The sequence below is a fragment of the Hemitrygon akajei genome, chromosome 7 (genome assembly GCF_048418815.1).
Source record: "Hemitrygon akajei chromosome 7, sHemAka1.3, whole genome shotgun sequence".
Taxonomy (NCBI): Eukaryota; Metazoa; Chordata; class Chondrichthyes; order Myliobatiformes; family Dasyatidae; genus Hemitrygon; species Hemitrygon akajei.
In genome coordinates, this window is record NC_133130.1 from 26332955 (window position 1) to 26360304 (window position 27350).

Consider the following 27350-nt stretch of genomic DNA (forward strand, 5'->3'; position numbering starts at 1 on the left):
TTTCTATCACTACCTTGAAAATTAGATCTCTAGCCACCATCTCCAAAATACAGTCCCACTGGGATTCCATCTAGCAAAATCTCAGATGGCGATGAGGAAACGTAGAGGAATGAGATAGATTGGCTCATCAAGTGGTGTTGCAATAACAACCTCGCACTTAACATTAGCAAGACCAAGGAACTGATCATGAATTTCATGTAAAGGAGGTCAGGAGGATACACACCAGTCCTCATTGAGGGCCAGGAGAGGAAAGGGTGAACAGCTTTAAGTCCCTCTGCATCAACACTTCAAAGGATCTGCCTTGAGCCCCATTCATTGATGTAATCAAGAAGAAGTGCCCAGCAGCTCCTTCATTACTTCAGTAAGAGTTTGAGGAGATTTGCTCTATCACCAAAGACTTACAAATTTCTACAGATGTACTGGGAAGAACATTCTGGCTGGTTGCATCACCAGGTTATGGAGCTTCAGTTTGCAGGATCAATAGAGGCTGCAGAGGGTTGTAGACACAGGTGACCTGATAGAGGGGTATACAACGATGAGAGGCATTGATTGTGTTGATAGACAGAGGCTTTATCCCAGGGCTGAAATGGCTAGCCCAAGAGGGCACAGTTTTAAGGTGCTTGGAAGTAGGTACAGAGGAGATGTCAGGGCTAAGATTTTTTACACAGGGAGTGGTGAGTGTGTGGAATGGGCTGCCAGTGACGGTGGTGGAGGCGAATACAATGGGGTCTTTTAAGAGACTCCTGAAGCTTAGAAAAATAGCTTAGTACATGGAGCTTAGAAAAATAGGGGACTATGGGTAACCCTAGGTAATTTCTAAAGTAAGTACATGTTTGTCACAGAATTGTGGGCCGAAAGGCCTGCATTGTGCTGTAGGTTTTCTATGCCTCTATGTTCTAACAACATCGCAAGTGCAACCCCACCCCTCCGCATCGAGGGCATCTTCAAGAGGGGTTGCCTCAAGAGGATGGTGTCCAATATTAAACCCTCACCATATGGGATACGCTTTCTTCTCATTATTCTCATTTGGTAGGTGGTAGAGGAACCTGAAGACAAACACTCTCATTTTAGGAATGACTTCTTCCCTCTGCCATTAGGTTTCTTAACAGTCCATTACCTCGCTAATTTCTCTTTTACACTATTTATTTATTGTAACTTATAGTAGCTTTTTAATGTCTCGCACTGTACTGCTGCCACAAAACAATAAATTTCACAACATATGCCAGTGATAATAAACCTGGTTCTGATTCTGACTTGGATCCAGCTCTGCCACTCTACAAGTAGGGCCTCTGTTTACCACGAGTGGCATAAAACAATGCAAATGCTGAAAACCGGAGTAAAGCAAACTAGTGGAGCAACCTAGCGAGTTGAGCATCATCCGAGGAGATAAATAGATATGTGACATTTTGGATTGTGTCCCTGCATCAATATTGAACACTGCTTTGCTGCTCAACCCACAGTTACTCCAGAAGTTTGCTTTGCCATATACTATAACTAAAATGGAGTATGATGCCTCAAAGGATATCGGAAGCAAGTTCATTAAATAACTTTCAACAGCCAAATGGGAAAAATTGCAGGGCTGTATGGAAACGGCTGCATAGCAGGATCATTTGGATAGCTCTTTCAGAACACGTGCTGACATGACTGGACTGAAAGGCCTTGTTCTGTGTGGCTTCACTCTATAATTCTGTTCAGGACAAAGTGTGATTTTTCATACCTCACTGAAAGAAAATCTGCAAACTCTTTTGCACTCAAAGTTGAATACTACTACACAGATGCAGGGAATATTTGAGGATGGTAACTAAACCACTACTATGTTGGAGTGAAAGAATGCAGCGAAGACTGGGACAACAGCCGTGCGCTGCGATTGTTCTGAGTTGACTCCCACTGTCTCAACACTTCCATGGAGTCTATAACTGAGACAGTAATGGGCTGCCAGCATGGCTGTCTGCTACTTTAGCAGCCATGAACACTTCCAGAAATCCACAGACACTTGGCTTCAGAAGCCAATAAAATTGAATGCTTCCTGTAACTTTGACCCTGACTTGTAAAAATAAACAACCTGTAGCCAGTTTTATTTTGTTCTTAACCATCCTCACAAAAGTACTGAAACTCAAAAAAAAATTTTTGCACAAAAAAGTTACTTTAAAGGATTAAAGGAACAAATGCTTAGAAAATGCTGTAGGAACAACATGACCATTTTATTTATTTTCAATACCTTTGTGAGGATGCATTTTTAATCACTCCTTCCTAACACTGTGCTAGCTCTGGTTCTGCCAAAAATCGAGCTTGTTCTCTGACTGCTGCCATCATCGTCAACAAGGAAAGTACATTTTCTTTTCCTATCATGACAGTCAGTTCACCTTGACCAACGACCAAGTCAATACTCAACATATGGAAGGGCATATCCCAATGCCCTTCACCTTACACATCACTTTCAGGATCATGTCATGCAAAGATGAACTGGAAATGTAGCTTGACAGTACCTTTGATATTCATTCCCTGTCCAGAGTTGTTATATATCTCACTGGTGCTGAAGAAAATAGCCAATAAACAAGATGTGTTCTTGTACAGAACACAGCAACAGAGACTACATCACTACATTTGCAACTCCATGGTCTAAAGCTGATAAAAGTTACGGACTGTCATCTCACCTCTAAAAACTCACACTAGTTGAAACAGCTCCTGAGAATTTAGAGCCTAAAAACAGCTGGATGGTTGTGATATCAGACCCTCCATCCTGTCTAACCAGTTGCTCAGATTTCCTCTGGAGTGTTACAGCTGCCCTCATTCACCACCTCTGAGATGCTGGCTTTCTAATTCATTTTTAGTCACTTTTAAAGCTAACTCTTGTTAATAAATCCAAGCAAAACGCACTTTGTGACTGTATGTGGACTATAACAAATTACAGTTCTGCAGATGCTCTTCAAGTTCAAATAAAGGAAAGCACATTTTCAAATGAAGTGTTCTCGCTTTCCCAGAAACAACCTTACTGCAAGCCCATGGTTTTTTTTCCATAAGGTGATAACAATGCAGAATATGTACCCGTACCCACTTAGCCAGTCTCCGTTTTGGATTAGACAGTCCCATGGTATGCAACAAAGCCTCAAGGGACACAATTAATTGCTTAGCTTCGGGGAGGAAAAAAAATCTTTTTTTTTCTCTAAAGTGTTGCAAGTCACTTTTGCCATTCACATCGCAGAACCTGCATTCCACTGCAGCGGTATACGGAATGGAACTAAAAGGAAGGAATAGTAATTTCCTGCACAAGATGAATTTCTGATTACTTTAGAAAGAAACTGCTGTTGAGGAGTTAACACTGTCCTGCCCACAATCCAGACAGAATTCAAACTGAAGTCTGGTTCAGCAATCAGTAATGTTTTAGGTTTATTAACTCTTTTGACTGAAGTTAAAAGCACAAATGTTACAATCCAAAACTCACGTCACTGAGGACAAAAGGAAGATCAAATCTGTTTATGAAAGGTCTCCAGATTAACAAGTGGGGTTCAGCATAAATCATAAAATTAGTGCAATTTATGATGGGGAAAGTGGCCAATGAACGTATATGCTGCTCCACAAACAGCAACATAGCTTAAAAAAAAGAAAATCTATCTTGGTGATGGTGGTTAAGGGATGAAAACAGGCCGTGCAGTAGGGAAGGTTCCTGACTATGTGCAGTGGAGTCTGGAATGAAGCACTTCAGTTATGGAAAGATACAAGAGCAGGGGTTCCAACCCTTTTTCTGGCATTAACCAAAGTGTCAGTGTGGACCCTAGGTTGGGAAACTCTATCCTAGAGTGAAGGAGGTTGCTGTGTGAACGCTACACCGCACTCCATATCAGAAGTAATTAAAACTAGAGTGCATAGATGTTTGGCAAAGAAAAAGAGCTGTCAGAGGATCTGGGGTGGGTCGTTCCTCACCCAGTGTTTCTGAAATACACTGTGTTTGAGAGCATGGAGGATGTGAAGTCACTGACAACATTAAAGAATTAAGAAATGTTAAGATGAACATCTGAATTGCCTAGGAATAGAAGGCTGTGGACCATGTACTGAAAAATGGATTTAATATGGATGGGTACCCACAACATGACAGTGGTTTAACTTACTTGAAGGAGAGCATCTCTAGTTGCATGATCCCTGTAAATTCAAGTTTAAAATCACAACTTTCTGACTTTGAATACTCTCACTGAGCCAACTCAAGCTTGATTAGCTCCCTAAACAGGCAAGAATTGGTTTGTTCCCACAAATGCTGTCCAACTAGCTGAGCTCCTCCAGCAGATCGTCTATTGCTCCAGATTCCAACATCTGCAGCCCCTTGTATCTTCATTGATTAGCCCCCCCAATTGGTCTATAAGCATTTCTGGCCAATTAAGCAACTACAGTGGTGGCAGCATAGTGTTTAAATAACCTGACCAGTATGATATTGGACAGAAAATTCTTTTGTAAAAACAAATATAAAATAGTTGATATTAGCTAGAAACTGGTGGGAAGTGGGAAACTAGACACACTTAGATTGTTAGGTACGGATAGTGTTCTTCACAGGAATACCTCAGGAAACTTGTCAAAATACTCTGGACTTTATATTTAGTAGTGAGCTGCAATTTCTTGTTGAGAAGTGGATAAGAATTCCTGGGAAAGTCAGTTTTGATGGAAGTCCAATCTGAAGCTTAAAAAGGAGGAAATGTATCTGATATGATTATTATCACTGAGAAATGGCTGCAGGATGACTGAAAGCTAAATATCCAAAGCTATTCAATGCGTAGGAAGGAAAAGCAGTCATTGTTAGTAAAGAAAAAAGACTGTGAATATTGAGAAACATTAGTTCAAAAAATGAAAATATGAAAAAAAGTCTTGTGAGAATCTCACTTAGTGGCCATTTTATTAGGTACAGGAGCGGAACCCAGTGTGGTTTTCTGTTGCTGTAACCCATACACTTCAAGGTTCGACATGCGCATTCAGAAATGCTCTTCTGCACACCACTGTTGTAACATGTGTTATTTACATAACTGTCGCCTTCCTGTCAGCTTAAACCAGACTGGCCATTCTCCTCTGACCTCTGTCATTAGCAAGGCATTTACACCCACAGAACTTCCACTCACTGGATGTTTTTTGTTTTCTCCAAAGTCTTCATTATCTGTCAACTCTGGAGTCTGCTGTGCATAAAAATCCCAGGAAATCAGCAGTTTCTGAGAAACTCAAACCACCCGGTCTGGTACCAACAATCATTCCTCAGTGGAGGCAATTCGGATCATATTCCTTTCCCATTCTGCTGTTTGGTCTGAACAACCAAAAATGAAACAGGCACATCGACCCCCAAATCCCCATCCCTCGCAAACAAAAAACAAGAAAGATTCAAGGTGCATTTTTTATCAAAGGGATAAATTATACAAACTTGGGATTTGTTTGCTCACAGGCAGTTACAATGAAAGGAAACTAAAAGAACCCTATTGAAAAAAAGACTAACTACAATGCACACTGAGAAAAAGGATAAAAACACAAAACAAATCATGCAAACAATAGAAGCGAGCAACAACAACACATCCCGAACCAAATTGAGTCCATAGATCCAAATCCCCGGAGCAGCCCAGAGTAGGCCCAAAGACTTGGTATTCAGTCCATCAAATTAGCGGGCAAATCACTGCAAAGTTCGCAGACATGAAGCACAGCAGCCAGGGGCAGTCTCACAGCCTTAGTATCATGAAGAAAGAGCCCACGGACCAGCTGAACCTCGCACTAGGACCCAGCTCCTCTGTGGCAAATCGCTACAGCCCTCGATTTCACTGTCGGAGAAGGCATTTTCAGCCTCTCCAAATCGGCTTGGCGTCCAGAGCAATTCAACCTCACCCGATACCCTGCCTTCTGACTATCTGGGCCAGCAGTTAAATCAAGTGATAGACACAGAATATTAAAAAAAACTATAAGACTGAAAAAGTCATTCGTCCAAGTGCATACCCAAAATGCAGAAAACCTGTAACATTCTCCAGACACAGCAACAGCCTCTCTCCTCTCCGAAAGCAGAGCGATCTCCCTGCGATCAAAAGGCAGGTAAAACGCTTCAATCTCCCTCATCAGTGAACAATGGGACTGTAATTGGTGAAATGGAGTTGAACATCAGCCTGCTTGCTACGAGGTTTGCGCATGCTACCTCTGCCTCGAGGAATTCAGTGCTGAACCACCCAAACAATCTCCAAACTGCAAGTCACAGGCGCCAACTGTTCCAGAATCACGTTCAAGACAACAAGCACACGTAAAAGACATAAAAGAAGTGAAATATATGGTTTGATGATCTGTCCAGAAGATGTCAACTGAAGGAGTGTTATACATGGGCACCACCTTGACTGGAGTTGATGGTTTGTACGTTCCTTCCCACGTGTGCGTGGGCTTCCTCTGGGTGCTCTGGTTTCCATCCAGAACGTACTGGATAGTAGGTTGTAAATTGGTTGTAAATTGCCTCATATTAGGCTACAGTTAAATCGATAGGTTGCTGGGCTGCACAGCTCGAAGGGCTGGAAGGGCCTGTTCTGCCCTGTATCTCTAAATAAAATAAGTATGTTTAATTGTGCTCAAAGACAATTCAACTACTTATTTTTCACAGCAGATTTATAATGGGTTAGCAAATACTATGTAATTATCAAAATATAGACAGTACCAGCCTGAACATGACAAGGACAACTTACATGAAGCATTGGTATAATGAGGAAGCTTGGCAAGATAACTAGGGGCGTCCTTTGCCACTACTTCCCCTTCCCCAACGAGTCTCTTCAGAAAAATAATTCGTATTTTTAAAAGCAGCCCTGCATTAATTCATTTCTGATCTCACTATCAGCCTTAAATCTACAGATGGTATAAATTGTCTATTCCAACTTTCCATTTTGCCTTTCCTGGCGGTAAAGCAAACATACCAGTCTGGATCCTTGCAGAACCAAATGAAATGGTACAGGATGAAGCAAAAGAGAATAACTGAGTCTGAATGGGATATTATATCCTGTATGGCTGAAAGTCTGTCTTAATCGAGACTATCAACGACACTGAGACGTGATCGCAATGCATGTATGTAGTTGTCACCAAAACCTTTTTGGCAACCGCACAGATGCTAATATTTCTATATAAGTAAAAGCTGACAAGACAATTCACTAAAAAATGAATTTGCAATACTAGTGGTTTCCAATTAAATAGCAATACTTGTACTCCAGGAATCACCACTATTGTTTCAGCATTCAGTGATATTATTTCATCAGTATTTTATTTCAACTTCATACCATCAATGAAAGCTAACTCAGTAGTTTAAGAAGAGGGTCAGCAAGAAACAGCTACAGATCCGGGAAATGATTACAATCTACAAATATTCATGCAATTTGCTGATTGAATATATTTCTAGACCAAAAAAATTGTTACTTGGTCCAAGGTATATTTTTTCAAAAAGTCAAATGCACATCTGCAATGCTGCAATTTTTATTCCTTTTGTAAAAAATAAAACTCCCCTTTGTCCATCCAGGATAAATATCCTGTATAATTTAATTACTGAAACATTCTCCAACTGTTAATTCTGAGGAATTAGTCTTTCTTGTTCCAGTGCATCACATGTTCCATCGAAGACAACCAGAAGTTTCATGCAGGCAATCAAGTTTCACTTTCTCCCACCACTACTCAGCCGGTGCTCAGCATGATGGAGATAGAGATGTTGCTGCCAATACAGTCTTTCTATCAAGAAGTCCAAAATCCAGTTACAAAGAGAGGAGTTGAGACCCAATGAGGATAGCTTACGCACCAACTTCTGAGGGAGGATCGTATTAAACTCCAAACTGAAGTCAATAACAGCATCCTGGTGTATGAGGCTCTATTTTCCAGGCGGGACAGGACGGAGTGGAGGGCAGAGGCTACGGCATCATCAGTGGACTGATTTGAACGATAAGCGAACTGGGAAGTATCCAAAATAGCAAGAAGATGAAATTTAATGCGATCCATAACCGGCCACTCAAAGAGCTTCATTATTGTTGAGGTCAGTGCCAGTGGGCAGTAGACTTTAATGCGCAAGTAAATGTCAAGCTCTTAGACACCAGGTGATATAGTGGCTGCCTCGAAGCCTGCAGGGGCAGCAGTTTGTTCCAGAGAAGCATTGAAGATGTTAGCTGGGTTGCACGGTCCCTCAGCACCCAACTAGGCCTTCCTCACAGCAAATATTTCCGTGCATCAGACCATGTGTAAAAGACATTCAGCCTATTTTCCCAAGCTAATCAACCAGTTAGATTCGAGGATTCCCAGGACAACAATCAGTATTTTGAAATTAAAGCTGAAAATGTGATTTAATTGGTAGAACAAAAAAAAAGGATAGAGGAACAGCAAGTTGTGGAATGAACAAGTATTTCTGAATAACACTGAAAAGAAAACAAAAGTGCGGAAGCAAGGGGATCAGTCAGGTAGCTCTTTCAAAGTGATTCTGCCAGAAAGATCTCCATCAGCACTGTAATAATGAAATTCCACCACTTGAAGGAAAAAGTGCTTCCCCTCCAACACTAATATGCCTTTCCATCTTTGCAGCTCTGAATGAGACTGATGGATCAACACCATATGAAGGACTGCATAATAATATAGGTTTGAATGCAGTTTATAGCCACTTTCTGCCAGGAACTGAGTTAAGATGTCTAAAATAACTCTACCTGCATTTGTTGTAGAAGAGAATTTTATCTCATCATACAGGATTGGAAAACTGGGTCCTCGATGGCATTAATATAAATGTCTGTTGGCACCCGACAGCAAGTTTGCTCAACTACTAACATGAAAGGGGATTCTTGACATCCATCTCAACTACTGTAACATGTCAAGAGGATTGAAGTTTAATAATGCAGTACTGCAATTAAATATCAGCCGAGATTATGGGTTTCTTTTGAAAGAGAGGCTTAGATTATTGAATTTCCACATAGGTTTGCAAAGTTCCCAAATGAGCACTAACTCCACTTCCCTGAGTACATGGCTAACAATTATTTTTCATACATTATTAAAAACAGAGTATCTGGTAAACTGTCTCTCAACAGCGTGCAGGCTTGTCTGCACCACTTACCTAAATAAAAAATGTACAAATACTTCTTCTTTGCTGGTCTATTAACTTGTCTAAGACAAGTTGCATATGGCTGCAGTAACGACATACCCTCACATTCAGTTTTAATCTCCAAAATCCTCATGCTAAATATCAAAAATTATTCGCATGCTACAAAGGAACTTGAGATCGTCATTTTGCTTATGGATCTACATTAACTATTTAAGTTCCAGTGAGTATCAAGCACTCTGGGAAATAATGAGATCTATAGGTTTCGTGTTGGTGCCACAGAGAGATACGGTGATACTTAGAAGCAGAATGGCATTTTGCCTCCCTCTATGGCAGGGTTTCCTAACCTTTTTTATGCCACGGACCATTAAGCAGGGGGTCTGTGGACCCCAGGTTGGAAATTCTTGTTTTATAGGATTTATGACTGAGGATACTATTTAGCATAAATTGATCACTTTGACTACTTGCCATTTCTCCACGCCCCGTGTAAACAAGATACGGGGCTGATGCATTGTGCAGCCTCACGTACAATACATAAGGATTCCTCACCTACAATGCAAAAAGCTGCTAAACAGTTGTATAAGTGGTGTCCTTTATATAAGCAGTGTCCTACCTGTGTCTGCATCATCGCACGCTCAATCCGCCGAGAATTACTTTTCTCCAGTTTGGTCCTCAACATTAGAGTGGTTACCTGAATGGCCCAAAACTTTGGTTGCGACAATATATACTGAAATATAAGAAATAAAATTCATACAATAAATGTTTTAAAAATGAAGCACTTGAAATTAAACATTGATAAAAAAATGTACGTACATAGTTCACTCACTACATAAAGTAAGTAAACACATACAAGAATTTTTTGTGTTTGGTGCATACATTGAAAACAGAATATTTAATTCTGATTCCAGCAGTAAATTAGCATGCTTATTTGCTGGATTAAGAAGTTGGTTCTCATTCAGTTAACCTGAAAATAAAGTTGTTAAAAATAGTTTCAGCATTCGATAATGACTATTTAAATTTTCTTAGGTTTCTTGTCTCCATTAGTTCCGGATTCTTGCTTATCCCCAAATTTAATTGCTTCAGCACTGTGAGTTGTGCCTTCAACTGCACTCAACTCAGGAATTCCTTCCCAAAACTTCTCCACCTGTTTCCTCTTTTACACACTCCTTAACAGCATGATCTTCCAGTAAGATAGCAGCCTCTCCAGGTCCACCAAATGGTGAAAATGTTTCTATTAAATATTTTTTTTTTGTGATTGCAAGACCCTGATGAAGACTGGTAATGTAAAACACTGCAAGCCTGGTTCATTGGCAAGATCGATGGCAGGGTTGGTTGTTGCGGGGGCCAAGCCCTCCTGCGAGGCAGTGTGTGTTACAGCCACCTGGGATGGAGGTGGTGTGGGGGAGAAGAGAGGTGAGGCAGGTGTGCAGTAGGGTTAGGGACTGAGACCTACAGCCCGTCTCTCCCATCGGTGCTGCACTCTAGTGTTCACGCCCTGGGAGACAAATTGAATCGTCTTCATCTGTGGCTGCTGGAAATGAGTAACTGCTCTGTTTGGGTTCTTGCAGAAACGTGGTTCCAGGGATACATCCCATACACTATAAATCTTCAGGCCAGGTAGCTCAGGACTTGTGTTAATATTATTTTGTAACTGTATGTGCTATCAGAATTATATGTAACTATGGTTATAACTATATGTGCTGTGCTTTGCACCTTGGCCTTGAAGGAGAGATGCCATCTGTGTGTAGCCCCAGGAAGCATTTCTGATTCTTTAAAGGTATTATGGAAAAGGGTATCAGTTGATGTTGGAAAAAATACTTCAAAGCTTTGTTAAACTTAGTATCTAACAAGACAAGAGAGAATAATACAATGCAACATCGGTTCCTTGCAGAGAGAGTTTACACAGCAACTGTTCTGCCATGATTATTCTAAACACTAGTGCCAAAAGGTTGCATCCTCAATATCCCTCACTACTCCCTGCACACTCATGACAGCATGGCTAAAGTCTGCTTGAACTCCATTTAGAAATTAGCTTTAGTGGACCCTATCTCAAATGATCATGAGTCAGAGTACAGGAAGGAAATAGAGAGCTTAGTAACATGGTCTAACCACATAGACTACTGCCAAGAAAGCTGACCAATGCCTCCACTTTCTTCGGAAGCTAAAGAAATCTGGCATGTTCCCGTTGATCCTCCTCAGTTTTTATCGATACACCACAGAAAGCATCCTGTCTGGATGACTAATCATTTGATGTGGTAACTATTCTGCATGTGACTGCAAGAAACTGCAAGAGAGTTGTGGGCTCAACTCAGCACATCAATAAAACCAGCCTCACCTCTATGAACCACACACAAAATGCTGGGGGAACAGCAGGCCAGGCAGGATTTATGGAAAAGAGTACTCAATGCTTCGGGCCAAAATGTCGACTGTACTCTTTTCCATAAATGCTGCCTGGCTTGCTGAGTTCCTCCGGCACATTGTGTGTGTTGCTTGGATTTCTAGAATCTGCAGATTTTCTTTTGTTCATCTCCATGGGCTCTGTCTGTACTTCTTGGTGCCTCAGTAAAGCAGCCAGAATAATCAAAGACCCCACCCATCCCACACATTCTTGCTTCTCTGCTCTATCAGGCAGAAGGTACAAAAGCCTGACATTATGAGCCACCAGTCTCAAGGACAGCTTCTACTCTGCTGTTATGACATTATTCAATGGTTCACTGGTTTGCTAACATGGACTCCTGACCTCAAAATTTATCTTGTTACAATCTTGCACCTCGCTGCCTCCCTGCTCAGCACTTTCTCTGTAGCTGCTGTGCTTTACAACTGCTTCCCCTTGCTTTATCTCAATGCACTTGCACTGTGTAATAATTTGATCTGAATGAACTGTGTACAAGTCAGGCTTTTCACTGTAAATGTCACAATAATAAACTAATTCCAATTAAAAGTTAAAAACGTAATTCTTTGTAATGTATTTATCTGCAACAAAAGCCTCTAATCTCCAATATTCCTCTATACAATTATTTAGAAACCCCCGTGGTTTGGCATCTGGTTCATTGGGTGCTAATGTCCAAGTTCCCTTTCACCGGCTGGGGTCCTGATTCCCAATTCTCACTTTTTCAATCAGCCAGGCCCTGATTTCTGCTCTCTCTTTCATTCCCTGGTGCACGAGTTCCTACACTCTCTTGAGTTTAATGTAGTTCTGTTTCACTACACTCCCACGAAACTCACCATGTTCTATTTTCTACCCTCCTTATAAACTTAACAGGTTGGAGTAAGAATAAACCATAAGATATAGGAGCAGAACTAGGCCATTCAGCCCATTGAGTCTGCTCCACTATTCAATCACGGGCTGATCCAATTCTTCCAGTCATCTCCACTCCCCTGCTTTCCCCTCATACTCTTCGATCCCCTAGCTAATCAAGAACCTATCCATCTCTGCCTTAAATACACACAATGACTTGGCCTCCACAGCCGCTCCTGGCAACAAATTCCACAGATTTACCACCCTAAAGTAATTTCTCTGCATCTCAGTTCTAAAAGGACATCCTTCAATCCTGAAGTCATGCCCTCATGTCTTAGGATACCCTACCATGGGAAATAACTTTGCCATATCTAATCTGTTCAGACCTTTTAACATTTGGAATGTTTCCATGAGATTCCCCCCTCATTCTCCTGAACTCCAGGGAATACAGCCCAAGAGCTGCCAGACGTTCCTCATACAGTAACCCTTTCATTCCTGGAATCATTCTTGTGAATCTTCTCTGAATCCTCTCCAATGTCAGTATATCCTTTCTAAAATAAGGAGTGAGAATACTCCAAGTGTGGTCTCACGAGTGCCTTATGGAGCCTCAACACCACATTCCTGCTCTTATATTCTATACCTCTAGAAATGAATGCCAACATTGCATTCGCCTTCTTCACAACCGACTCAACCTGGAGGTTAACCTTTAGGGTATCTTGCACAAGGACTCCTAAGTCCCTTTGAATCTCTGATAGAATAACATCTGATAGTTTAGAAGAGGCAGTGGCAGGAATTGAACCCAGGTCACTGTTACTGTAAAGCAAACCAGTGACGTGGGTTCAATTCCCACTGCTTCCTGTTAGGAGTCTGTATGTTTTCTCTGTGACCATGTGGGTTTCCTCCAGATGCTCCAGTTTCCTCCCACAGAACAAAGACATACCGGTTAGTAGGTTAACTGGTCATTGTAAATTGTCCCATGACTAGGCTAGGATTAAATTGGAGGATTGCTGGGCAGCGTGACTCGAAAGGCTGAAAGGGCCTGTTCTGCTCTGTATATCAATCGATCAATCAATCAATAAATATCTAGGAACCAATTACTACCATAGACCTGAACATGTAGGATTAATGGAGTTTTAATATATAATCAAAATTTGATTTTCTTTATCATGCAAAATTGAAATAAAAATTCACAAATGCTTTGTATGAATTTGGCACAACAAGGGCAGCTAGTTCCAATGAATTGATAACCACTTTGGAGACAGTGGCTTTGAAGTTATTGGAATTGAAATAGCTCTAGAAATGCCAAATGTTAAAGAGAAGTTACCCATGTACTGCTTTTTGTCCCCCCTTCAGCCTGAAATAAACAAATGCAGTAACATAATGTTGTCCACATCCCCTCAGTAAGGATTTAACCCAGCGGTATGAGCTGAGCAGCCCTACTAAAAGGATGCCTCAGTCTTTGTGGGAGTTGGATAGTGTAATTTTCAAAGGATATGGTGCACCCCCATCAAGAGTCCTAACCTTCAAACCACGTCTGACATTTTGCTCCCAGAATAGAGAAAATCTAATTCTGACCATGTATCAAAACTCTGTTAATCCATCATGCTCAGGTCTTTGGCAGTACTGGATTCTCATATTTTCTAGACTACCAGAGGTTATTCTATTAATACTCAAACCACTTCATATACATAAAGAATGACAATAAATTTTTTTCCTCTCTCTATTCATTGGGTGGTGGAACTTTTTAACTGGATTCTTTCATGTTTCTTGGTTCGTGGCTGCCTGTAAGCAGCCAAATCTCAAGGTTGGATAATTTATACATATTTTGATAATAAATGTACTTTGAACTTTGAAAAGTATTGGATTTTTTTTGCCTAATATATACAATGTACACAGTCCTCAGCTGGTCTCACCAGAACAGGGCATTGGAGTAAGTAAGAGAAAAAAAATAACATTAACATTTTTTAATCAAAACTAACTGGAGATAAGAAACACCCAGACACAGGGGAGTACAATGCTGCCAATACTTTCAAGTGCCATCCAAATGTCCTAAGTTTATATAAATATGATTTACTCACAAATGATCCTATTTGAATAGTCAAATGGAAATTCAGTGTGGCAATGTAAAAAAGCCAAATTTTCTGACTTTTTAAAAAAATATGCTTTATGTCAGAGCATTGCAAAGTGGGTAGAATTAGCTGAACACACTGGAAAGGGAAAAAAGAAATGTCTGAGGAAACAGGGTAGTTACAGTGCATGGGAAAAAAGAGATAGCTTCCTACACATCCTGTTATTCCAATCACAAAGGGACTCCATCTCCTATGGAGCCAATTTTGTTCACAAGGAAGTCAGCACTATTCGTCATATGCTCCCAACATCCTTTAGAACCTTGAAAGAAATTCTCATATTAGACTGCTCCAATGTATTTGAGATAATGGTTAGTTTGTGGATGTAAAACAATCCATCAGTAATGAAGTTGAAAACATCCTATACATTTTATCAGAAATTGTGTCACACACATAGTCTTCAACTTCTGTAAGTTGTGGTTCTGCTTGTGCAATTTACATATTTACTTAGCATTACAATGTATCATTCACTTGGCTTAAAGTAGTCATTTAAAGCCATAAAGGCAAAAGAAATGTACAACTTAATTGACAAACTATTGTAAACAGCCAATGCCACAAGCATTGCAAATTTCACTGGCATATGTTGTGAGATTTATTGTATTCTGGCAGCAGTACAATGCAATACATAATAAAAAAAACTATAAATTACAATATGAAATATATATATAGTACCGCGCAAAAGTCTTAGGCAGACACACACACACACACACATATATAGATATATAGCTAAATAAAAGCTAGGGTGCCAAAACCTCTTGTACAGTACTGTAGTAATTTTATGTATTGCATTGTACTGCTGCCATAAAAAAAACAAATTTCATGACATATGTGAGTGATGAATCTGTGAGACCCTGATTCTGATCTGGGTCTCTATTGTGGACTGATAGTAGGAAGGGGGCAGGGAGAGGGGAATCATGGTTGGGAAAAGGAGAAGGTAGAGGGGAGGGAGCGGGAAGCATCAGAGAGATATTCTGTAATGATTAATATTTGGAATAAAATCACACTGCTTGGTATCTCAGGGCTGGATATGTGTCTGCAATATTGCCACCCCCAGCCTTAGCACTCCTTCTCTACCAGCTGTCCCACACACATTCCGCGGCGCTCCACCCTCACCATTCCCAACATCCTCTGCTCCCGTCAGATTTACAAACTCACTCTCTGCTCCATGTTGACAAATACAGTACCGTGCAAAAGATTTAGACACCGTAGCTATATATATATGTATGTGTGTGTGTGTGTGTGTGTGTGTGTGTGTGTGTCCAAGATCTTTGCAAAGTACTGCATAAATAGTTAAATAAGTTGTCCAAAAAGAGAGCAAAATAAAAAGGAAAAAATAGTGAGGTAGTGTAGATGGATTCAATATTCATTCAAGAACCTGATGGCAGAGGGGAAGAAGCTATTCCTAAAATGCTGAGTGGGTTTTCAGGCTCCTGAACCCCCTCCTTGATGGTAGCAATGAGAAGAGGGCATATGCTGGATGATGGGGGTCCTTAATGATGGATGCTGCTTTTTTGAGGCACCACATTTTGAAGATGCTCTCGCTGCTAGGGAGGCTAGTGCCCACGATGGAGCTGGCTGAGTTTACAACTTTCTGCAGCTTTCTCTGATCCTGTGCAGTGGCCCAATTGTTACTGCAAATAACAGAGTGTGCACTTCCACCATGTAGGAAGGGCAGAAGAATTGGAGGAAGGGGGAGGGGAGTATTTCAATATGTAGTAAGCACTGCCCAAGTTCCATTGATAAACATCATTCAAATAAGTGGACCTGAAGATCAGATACAAGAGCAATTTGGTCAATACTTTATTCTAATCAAGAGGAGAAACATCATCAGGCAAATGTAATTCAATGTTTTATTTTCTCTAATGCCCAGCCTCCTGAAAGGCAAGTCTTGCAATCAGACAGCACCTTTCATGACTGAGGACTTGGAAAATCACTTCATAGCCAACTAAGTATTTTTAAATATATTCACTCTTGTAATGTAGGCAAAGTAGCAGCCAGTTCATGAAACTGCTGATTCAGTTCCAAACCATGGTGAACAATGGACTATTTTATATGGTGCACCCACTAAAATTAATGTCAAGTCTACAGCATTTCAGACTCTGTTTTTCTAGACAAGAAGCATCTGTCCTCAGTAAGATTTCCTAACCTTGATCCCAAAGCTAAGAATAAAATTTTCATGAATCTATATTACTCAGTTATCAGTGCAGCTTTGCAAACTAGTCCACTCAATATAAACACAACAGATTTTGCAGACGCTGGAAATCAAGAACAACACACATAAAGTGCTAAAGGAACTCAGCAGGTCAGGCATTTATGGAGGGGATTAAACAGTTGACATTTTGGGCAGAGGCTCTTTGTGAGTACAGATGAAGGGTACTGGCCTAAAATCTTGCCTGTTTCCCTCCATAGATGCAGCCTGACCTACAGCGTTCATCCAGCATTTTGTGTACCACTGAATATAATGCCAACATAACCTCAATTCTGAAACAATCCCTCACTCACAGAGGTCTGTTTGTAGCTAGGATACCATAATATGGAGACTCTGGGAGCTGTGATAAACTTAAGAGGCACAGTGGCAAAGCAGCTGGAATAACGCAATTACAGTGCCAGAAACCAGCAATTGGAGTTCAAATCATGCTGCTGTCTATCAGGAGTTTGGATGACTGCATGGGTTTCCTCCAGGTGCTCCAGTTTCCTCCTACATTCCAAAGATGTACAGGTTGGAGCTAATGAGTTGTTGTAAAGTTGTAGGTAAGTTAGCACCACATATATCCACAACCTACAGACTCACTTTCAAGGACATGACAACTAATGTTTTTAATATTATTCATTCTACTATCATTTGCTTTCTTTTTGTATTTGGATAGTTTGTCAGTTTTTGCACATTGGTCATTTGTCAATCTTTGTGTGTAGATCTCCATTGTATTTCTTACTGTGAATGCCCACAAGAAAATGAATCTCAGGGTAGTACATGATGACATATACATATTTTGACAATAAATGTCCAGTAAATTTTGTGAACTGCTCCCAGTGCCACCTCAGACTGCGTTGGTCATTGATGCAAATGATGCACTTCTCTGCACGTTTTAATGTTTCCTAGTACATGTTACAAATAATACTAATCTTTTTCTTTAATCTAGTTACTCTCTAATCTATTACTGTCTTATTTCTTGTGTTGTCCCCTATCATTAATTTTTCAATAGCATTTTGCTTCCATGTACATTTCCAAGGTAGTCACCTTCCACACTACAGTGGATTCCAGTTAACTGTGACACATCGGGACCAGTACAGTTTGGCCCAATGATGCTGCTGCCTCAATTAGTGAAATAGTTAAAAAGGTATAAAAAAGACTAACTGCCATTTAACTGAGTAACAAATTATGTGTTTTAAGTGAAATACAGAGCAAATTAGAACACTATGAACTAGAACATATTAGAGCAAATTAGAACATATGGCCCTTGTTGCTAAAGGGATCGGGGGTATGGAGAGAAAGCAGGTACAGGGTTTTGAGTTGGATGATCAGCCATGATCATACTGAATGGTGGTGCAGGCTCGAAGGGCCGAATGGCCTACTCCTGCACCTATTTTTTGTTTATGTTTATGTTACTATCAATACTACAGTATCATAAAACTGCCACATACTTTTGGTTAACTGTAAATGAGCAAAATCAGCAGAGACTCCTTGTGCAGAGAGTGGACCGCCTTCAAACAATGTTTTCAACGATCGCATATTCCAAATCTTCATTTTAATTGTAACATTCAAGATGATAGGAGATACCTTCAAATTCTCTGCAGTTCCGAACTTGTTGAAGTAGTGAACTCCCTGCCGCTTCTGGCAACTCCAAGCCTAAATGCTTGAAACCGCAGTGAGCAAAACAGTTCTGAATTGTCTTACTGCTTGTTTCTCGCCAACTATCGGTGACAAAAATCACTGCTTTTTGAACACAAACACACAAGTGATCCTATTTGAAAACCGTTTGCTCGAAGCACGGTGTCTAACAGTGTCAAATGACGTGCACGCAGCTAAGGCTAGTTAGAAGATGTTTGGCCACGGTCTCTTGCCCCAATTAAGCAGCATAGTGTTCTAAATAAATGAAGGGAATCCTGGTTATTTTCTTGATTTGCTTTTACTCTTAAAGAGTCAAATAGCTGCCAAATAAGCAGTTACCCTGATTATCTGATGGCCCAATTAATCGGAATCCACTGTATATCAAAATATTAACCCAATTTTCATTATGGAAGTAAAGACTGAGGCAAGATTTTCTGCTGTTAATCTGACTGTATATAACAACCAGATATTGTTTCAGCCAATTTAAACTGAAAATAGTCTGTGAAGCACAAAATTGGAAGAGTCTCCAATTCTACTTTAATTCACTTTGTTGCTCCATTCAAGTGGAGATTGACGGTACAGATGTTGGCTCTCAGTATTATTCAATAGGTCCAAGTATTTTAACTGCTATATAAAAATCAGGAAACCAAGCCTGAAATGTAAGGAAAACAAATCTTCCATACTCAGGATACATGTGAGTGAATCAACTGAGATAATGAGCAGATTTGTTGAAGAATCAAATATTCATTTATCAAAATTAAATTAACACAAACTTGGTTTCCTTTCATTATTTTGCACTATTTGTTTTGTACTTCATGGTAATTTTGTGTCTTTGCACTGTGATACTACCACTAAACAACACATTTTTACATCAGTGATAATAAATCTAATTCTGAAATGCAGCTCTGCAAAAAAATTGCTTATATCTGAAACAGTGAGTGGCTTAAGTTTTATTCGGCTGGAATATCCAGAAGCATTTAGATATTCCATTCCTTTTCCCAGGGTGGAAAAGTCAAATACTAGCAGGCATAGGTTTAAGGTGAGGGTGGAAGTTTAAAGGAGATTTGAGAGGCATATTTCTTTCACATGAAGAATGGTAGGTGTCTTAAAGGCACTGCTGTGGTGGGGGGGGGGGATTGTGGAAGCTAATATGTTAACAGCTTTGAAGAAACATTTAGAAAGGCACATGAACTGACAGAGAATAGAGGGATGCGGATCAGGCACTGGTAGATGGAATTAGTTTTTAGACAGACTCATGAACTGGCAGGGAATAGAGGGATACGGATCACACATTGGTAGATGGAATTAGTTTAGTTTGGCATCATGGCCGTTGCAGACATGGCCAAAGGGCCTGTTCTTGTGCTGTAATTTTCTATGTTTAATGTTTTAAGTCTAAGGAAACAGCTGCAGGCTCATTGTGTACTTTGGGTGTTACAATTAAGAGTTCGCTGACGTTGTGCTTTAGATTCTTTTAATTAGAAAGTGCTTAACAACTTCTGCAAATCAACAAAACTCATGTTAATACAATGACACCCAGATGTGTATGGGGCCAAAACAGCAGTTTAAAATCACTTATCTACAAGATTAAAATCTTACCCTCTTGTGTAATTATTATATGTCAGCACATAGACTGCTTTGATCTACTTCCTTGAAGGCTCAAAAATTCTTCGTGTTATTCTATATTCCAATTATTTCATGTCTTTGAGTACTCACGTACAGTATGGACCTTTTTTATGCACTACGGTAGTTCCTATGCAGCAAACTCCACTCTGCAGTGGATAACTATATGCACCATCAATTTACAGGTCATATCACTCAGGGACTTGGGCTATTTATATATATTTTTGCAAGACGCGTAAAATGCTGGATGAACTCAGAAGGTCTATGAAAAAGAGTAAACAGTCAATGTTTCAGGCCAAGATCCTTCTATTGGACTAAGGATATATTCACTGTAGAATTTTTTTTGTTGTTGTGTGACCGTGTGTTTACTACTGTCTTATACGTGCTATATGTGCTTTGTGCTGTGTATGACTGTTGTTGCTGTGTTTGCACCTTGATTTCAGAGGAAAGCTGTTTCTTTTGGCTGCATTCATTGGTACAGTCGGCCCTCCTTATCCGCGGGGGATTGGTTCCAGGACCCCCCCGCGGATACCAAAATTCGCTGATGCTCAAATCCCTTATTTAACACGTATCAGTGTGGTGCTCTTTAGGACCCAGCCGAACCCCGGACTTTATTTAACAGTCTCCACGCGGTAGACATTAGGACCTGGCGGCGCAACTCTGAATCCGCAGTGTTTCTGTTCACGAAAATAATCACGATTGCATTTGAAAATAAGGTGGAAGTAATAAAGCAATCGGAAAGGGGTGAAACACCATCGGTCATTGGAAAAGCGTTAGGCTACAATCGGTCAACAATCGGAACAATTTTAATGGAGAATGTGAAAGGCCCTGCCCCGATGAAAGCTACAATTATTACTAAGCAACGCAGTGGTTTAATTATTGAAATACGTATGTTTCTTAAGTGTTTTATATGCATAGAAAGGTAAAATATGTACTATATACTAAGAAAAACGTTTGACTGACTGACGCTAAATAATACCGGATGTACCTGTTCCTACTTCAAATCCGACTTAAAGACAGACTCAGGAATGGAACTCATTCATAACCCAGGGACTGCCTGTACTTCTAAGTCATTTCTAGATTACTTATAATATCTAATACAATGTAAATGCTATGTAAATAGTTGTTATACTGTATTGTTTAGGGAATAATGACAAGAAAAAATAGTCTGTACATGCTCAAGCAACGAGTGCTGGAGAGAGAACTTCTGGGTTTTCCCGATCCGCAGTTGGTTGAATCCGTGCATATGGAATCCATGGATAAGGAGGGCCGACTGTATTTGCGTATGGTTGAATGATAATTTAACTTGAACTTGACGACTTAAACTTAAATCAGAACCAAAGTTTGATTACTGTTAGAGTGATTTTTGAGTCTAGGTCATTTACACTTAGCAAATGGCTTTGGCTACCAGTCTTTTGTTCCTTGACAATGCGTTGTGGATTTAATTTGGAGCAATGCATTTCCTAAAGCCTGTGAATCCCAGTCCACAGACGACGCTGGCGTCTGTGGGATGGATGCGAATCAGAAGGTGTTAAGTTTGCATGTAGTTTCAAAGAAAGCATTATCTATACTTTGTAAATATGGAAATGTCCTTTATGTTTAGCATGTAAAATAGCAGGTAAGTGTATTGTGGATTCAGTTTGGAACAATGGTTTTGGAACATGATAGAGGTGTACAAGATATTACGAGGAATAGACAGAGTGGACAGCCAGTGCCTCTTCCCCAGGGCACCACTGCTCAGTACAAGAGGACATGGCTTTAAGGTAAGGGGAAGGAAGTTCAAGGGGGATATTAGAGGAAGGTTTTTCACTCAGAGAGTGGTTGGTGCGTGGAATGCACTGCCTGAGTCCGTGGTGGAGGCAGATACACTAGTGAAGTCTAAGAGACTACTAGACAGGTATATGGAGGAATTTAAGGTGGGGGGTTATATGGGAGGCAGGGTTTGAGAGTTGGCACAACATTGTGGGCCGAAGGGCCTGTAATGTGCTGTACTAGTCTATGTTCTATGTTCTAACAAAAGCCAGCGCCTGTGAGATGAATACAAATCAGGTGTTGTTACGGAAACCCCGTAACCAGGTAACTTACCAGCAAAGATAGATGGATCAGCTGAGTCGGATGCTACTATTTTCAAACGTTTTATTAATAAAGGGGCACAAAAATTAAGGTCAATACAAACATTCAGATAACATGCGTCAATACTCAATCTAAAACGCAGGTACATTAATAATCACTCAGAAATAAGCTCTTTCGTTGTCTAGGGTATATAATACTGAGTCCAATTGGAAATATAAAGAGTCACTCTGAAGTCTGCAGGCTTTTGGTTTCACGTGTTGGAGAGAGAGAGAGAGATTGTTAGGAAAAGAGACACTTGCCGTTGTCTTGATGAATCAAATCCTCAGCATCAGAGGATTTGGCTTCCCTGGTGTTAAATAAAAGCGGTTTTCCGTTGGTTCCAGCCACAAACCCCGCATTCGGAATTTAACGCACGTGGCTTATTTCAAAATGGCTTCCCGTTCCCATGGGAAGCGGTATCGTGCTTCTTGGTGTCTCCTTGGTGCGTCTGAGGGTCGTCCTCTTTCAGACCCTTCTTTATACTGCCTCACGGGATCTCAGGTGTCAATCAGGTTGCAGGTGATGCAATCTCTCTCTCAACCAGCCCACTTTGCCCGAGGGCTTTACAATGTCCCTGCGAGTTGGCACGTCTGCAGTTCCCAGGTGTCTCCTGAGAACAATGCCACAGTCACCAGCTTTTGTCCCAGTGGAATGTCTTTCCATTTCCTGTGTCCATTCAGCCTGTCTCTCTCTCTCTCTTGCTCTCTCTCTCGGGTCATTGACCCCCCCTTTTCTAGGGCTCTTGCAATTCTCACAAAGGAGGGGGCTGGTATCATAACACCTCCCCTCTTAAAAAGGTTTTTACCAGCGGTTAAAACCCAGAGTGGTACAGTCTTTCAGAAATTTTGAATCTAATACAATACAGAAGCTTTTCTTTTCACTACAGAGTAATACAGTTATACATTCAAGTCAGCATCTAAACAGTTAACAAGTACAGTGCCCCTTTAGTTAATATCTTAACATCTTAATATCTTAAAGTCTTGTAGCATCAGACTTCAATTCAATAACCACCTATTTATTTATTGTTTTCAGCAACAAAACTGCAGAGGTGTGATCTTAGCTTAGGTGCATCTACAAAAGTTTATGCGAATACTAATCGTTTCGGTCGGTTTACTTCGCCGGCAGGTCTCCAAAGGTCTGTCTTTATTATTCACAGGCTTTGGCGCAGCCCGTAAAACCTGCTTTGCTGTTTAAAAAAAATGGCATCCCCATTAACCGTCACCTCTTTTCTGGCGAGTCCCCCCGTTGGGACTTTTAGTAATTTGGCGTGGTGAACTCCCGCCCGCCTCGTTCATCGGGGCTATTTTTTCAACACCATGCCCCAAACTGTCAAGACCCTTCAGGCTATTTGTTTTTAATTCCAACTCCTCTTTCAGGTAGCATTTCGAATGCAACCTCTTCACACCCCACCCTGGCGTAACAATAGAGTGGGGGCCCCCGCTATTTCCCGACTCACTCTGTGAGCGATCTGCCAGGTTTAAAATTTCTTCCTTCGACTTGGGAACTACAGACTTTCCGTTTCCTTCAATAACAATCCTCATTCCCCCTTTAAATTCGGCATTAACCTTGGCCCCACTCTCGAATACAAACACCGTGGAACTCACACTTCCCACGGTTACCAAGGTTAACCCTTTTCCTACTGAACCAACCCTATCTGATCCACAAAGACGGCCGCCCCGTCCCCCTGAATCAAACACCTCAGACTTCCCCTGAGCGCTGTTACCAGGTTCAGCACCACGTGCGCCCCCATCTTGGACACACTCAAACGGGACATTGGCCCCTTCCAGGCTTTCAATACCCGTACCTTTTTCAAATTCTAACGTCCCCCGATCCTTCCAGTTACTCTCTAGGCAGCCCCCCGTTGGGGAAGGCGCAACCCTGCGAGCTGAAACAACCTCCTCGGCCATTTCAGCTGACTTCTCCACAGCAAGGATACCCTTCCTCTCTAAGACTGCCCTCATTTCACTCTCGGGACCATCGAGAACACCATTAGAACTCTGAACTTCTTCTAACAATTCTGCCAAACCAGACAGATTAACCATGTCCAACTCTGGACATTTTAACAACTTTATCCGTTTCTCAACTTTAGTTCCTACCTCTAGGACCTTTCTCTTCACTAAGGGCAGGGCTATTTCCTCTCCCTTACCCCCTTTTACTTTACTGCTTTCTGTTTTACCACCCTCGGAACCCTCATGGTACAGGGTCGGTAAAAACATCTTGGCCAGATCACCGCTGGCTTCATTTAAACTGTCCACTTTCTCAGCCGCTTTTTCCGACAGGCTGCGAGTGACCGCGCATGCGCGATAGCTTTGGGACTCTAGGGGCGGGGCCACCGCACTCGCCGGTCAGCGGGTCGGCATCATGGCTGCCCAAATCCTCCCTCCTGCTAACACACTTTGTAACAACGCGACCCACTGCTCTTGTGGCCACTTCTGGTTCACTGCCACCTTTTCAAAAAGCAAGAAATAACTATCAACATCCGTCTCTTCGAACGGAGGTACTACTCTCAGCTCCCGACTAACATTAAACCGCTCTCTCCTTAGCTCCTCCCGCTCTCTTTCTCTCCCCGCTGCCGCTCTCTCGGCTGCTGCTAACTCTCTGATCCGAATTTCATGCTGTCTTTGCCTCTCAGCGTGATCCTGCTCGTTCTCCAGTTCTAACCCCTTCGCCAAATTTAACAAGTCTGCTTTGGCGCTCACCTCTAGCGCCGCCACAGTCGCGTTTTTCATAAATTCACACACGTCCATCTTTGCTGGTTTTTCTGTCTGGCTACCTGCGTACCAGATCCAAATTATTTTTTTTTTTGACTTACAATCCCGATTGACTGACCTCCCCCTTTTTGGTGTCAAATCCCGAGACGAGAACCCCACTTGTTACGGAAACCCCGTAACCAGGTAACTTACCAGCAAAGATAGATGGATCAGCTGAGTCGGATGCTACTATTTTCAAACGTTTTATTAATAAAGGGGCACAAAAATTAAGGTCAATACAAACATTCAGATAACATGCGTCAATACTCAATCTAAAACGCAGGTACATTAATAATCACTCAGAAATAAGCTCTTTCGTTGTCTAGGGTATATAATACTGAGTCCAATTGGAAATATAAAGAGTCACTCTGAAGTCTGCAGGCTTTTGGTTTCACGTGTTGGAGAGAGAGAGAGAGATTGTTAGGAAAAGAGACACTTGCCGTTGTCTTGATGAATCAAATCCTCAGCATCAGAGGATTTGGCTTCCCTGGTGTTAAATAAAAGCGGTTTTCCGTTGGTTCCAGCCACAAACCCCGCATTCGGAATTTAACGCACGTGGCTTATTTCAAAATGGCTTCCCGTTCCCATGGGAAGCGGTATCGTGCTTCTTGGTGTCTCCTTGGTGCGTCTGAGGGTCGTCCTCTTTCAGACCCTTCTTTATACTGCCTCACGGGATCTCAGGTGTCAATCAGGTTGCAGGTGATGCAATCTCTCTCTCAACCAGCCCACTTTGCCCGAGGGCTTTACAATGTCCCTGCGAGTTGGCACGTCTGCAGTTCCCAGGTGTCTCCTGAGAACAATGCCACAGTCACCAGCTTTTGTCCCAGTGGAATGTCTTTCCATTTCCTGTGTCCATTCAGCCTGTCTCTCTCTCTCTCTTGCTCTCTCTCTCGGGTCATTGACCCCCCCTTTTCTAGGGCTCTTGCAATTCTCACAAAGGAGGGGGCTGGTATCATAACAGTGTGAAGTTTGTCCTTTGTGTTTAGCAAATAAATATCGAGCCCCACATTGGGCCAACAGACCTTTCCACCAAAAGTGTTTCCGTAAGATGCCTGCTGTACCTTGTTTTGTCGAATAAAGAAGCTGCTTTGTATCTACCAGTAACTCTCTCCAGTGATTTCATTCACGCAACAATTACAGCATGCAAAGAGGCCATTTGCCTATTAAGTCCATACTAGCTCCACTTATGAGCAATCCAGCTAATTCCACTTTGTCACCCTGTTCCTACACTCCTACAGACTTAACCCGCTAGCATTTGACTTTTCTACCCAGGAAAAAGACTCTGAATATCTAAATACTTTTGGGTATTCCGGCTGATTAAAACTTAAACCACTCACTGCCAATCCAAATCCAACGTCTAAGCCCTACAAATTCTGTCTTTTAAGATTCTTATCCAGCTCCCCTTTGAATGCTACAATTGAATCTGTCCACAACAACATATTCCTGGCACAAACTACTTGCTGTGTAAAAATAATTTTCCTCATGTCACTTTTCTTTCCTTTACTCATCATTCTGAGTTTGTGAATCTCAGATTTTGAGACCCCTGCTTCCTTAATATCAATTCTATAATCTTCATAACTGTAAATATGTCTACTACAGTTTCTCAAGATATCTTCTACATAACTGATGGTCCTACTCTCTAGAATTATTTTAGCAAATCTCCCCCTTGGTTAATATCTTATCTCTGATACCCAGATCAATACTCTTTGGCCAACTTGTGCTTTATGACTTCCTTAGTTAATGACAATATCCCTTTGTTTTTAATCCCAGAAACCCATATGCTTTAACCACTTTCAAAACCACCCCCACCACTTTCAAAAATATGCAGTCTCTGTGTTCTTGACCCACTCTTAAGAGTAGTCACATTTAGTTTATATTGTCAAAAACACAGAAAAACCTAGAGCACAATACAGGCCCTTCGGCCCACAATACTGTGCCGAACATGTACTTACTTTAGAAATTACCTAGGGTTACACAAAGCCCTTTATTTTTCTGAACTCCACCTACCAGGAGTCTCTTAAAAGACCCTATTATATCCACCTCCACCACCGTTGCTGGCAGCCCATTCCATGCACTCACCACTCTCTGTGTAAAATATGTACCCCGACATCTCCTCTGTACCTACTTCTAAGCACCTTAAAACTGTGCCCTCTCGTGCTAGCCATTTCAGTCCTGGTAAAAAGCCTCTAACTATCCACACAATCAACGCCTTTCATCATCTTAAACACCTCTATCAGGTCAACTTTCATCCTCCATCGCTCCAAAGAGGAAAGGCCAAGTTCACTCAACCTATTCTCATAAGGCATGCTCCCTAATCCAGGCAATATCCTTGTAAATCTCCTCTGCACCCTTTCTATGGTTTCCACATCCTTCCTGTAGTGAGGCGACCAGAACTGAGCACAGTACTCCAAGTGGGGTCTGACCAGGGTCCTACAGCTGTAACATTACCTCTTGGCTCTTGCACTCAATCCCGCGGTTGATGAAGGTTAGTTCACTGTATGGCTCCTTAACCACACAGTTAACCTGTGCAGCAGCTCTGAGTGTCCTATGGACTCGGACCCCAAGATCCCTCCGATCCTTCACACTGCCAAGAGTCTTAGTATTAATACTATATTCTGCTATCATGTTTGAC

The 27350-nt window shown here is 41.3% G+C and overlaps 1 protein-coding gene across 2 annotated transcripts in view; it reads right to left on the bottom strand.

Moving 5' to 3' along the window:
- The window catches only part of ttc27 (tetratricopeptide repeat domain 27), a 250649-nt gene that overhangs the window by 101140 nt on the left and 122159 nt on the right, over window positions 1-27350 (bottom strand). For both annotated transcript variants that reach the window (XM_073050525.1, XM_073050524.1), the window contains exon 10: window positions 9657-9770. In XM_073050525.1, the coding sequence (XP_072906626.1) occupies window positions 9657-9770 (114 nt within the window). The remainder of the gene's footprint in view (window positions 1-9656; window positions 9771-27350) is intronic.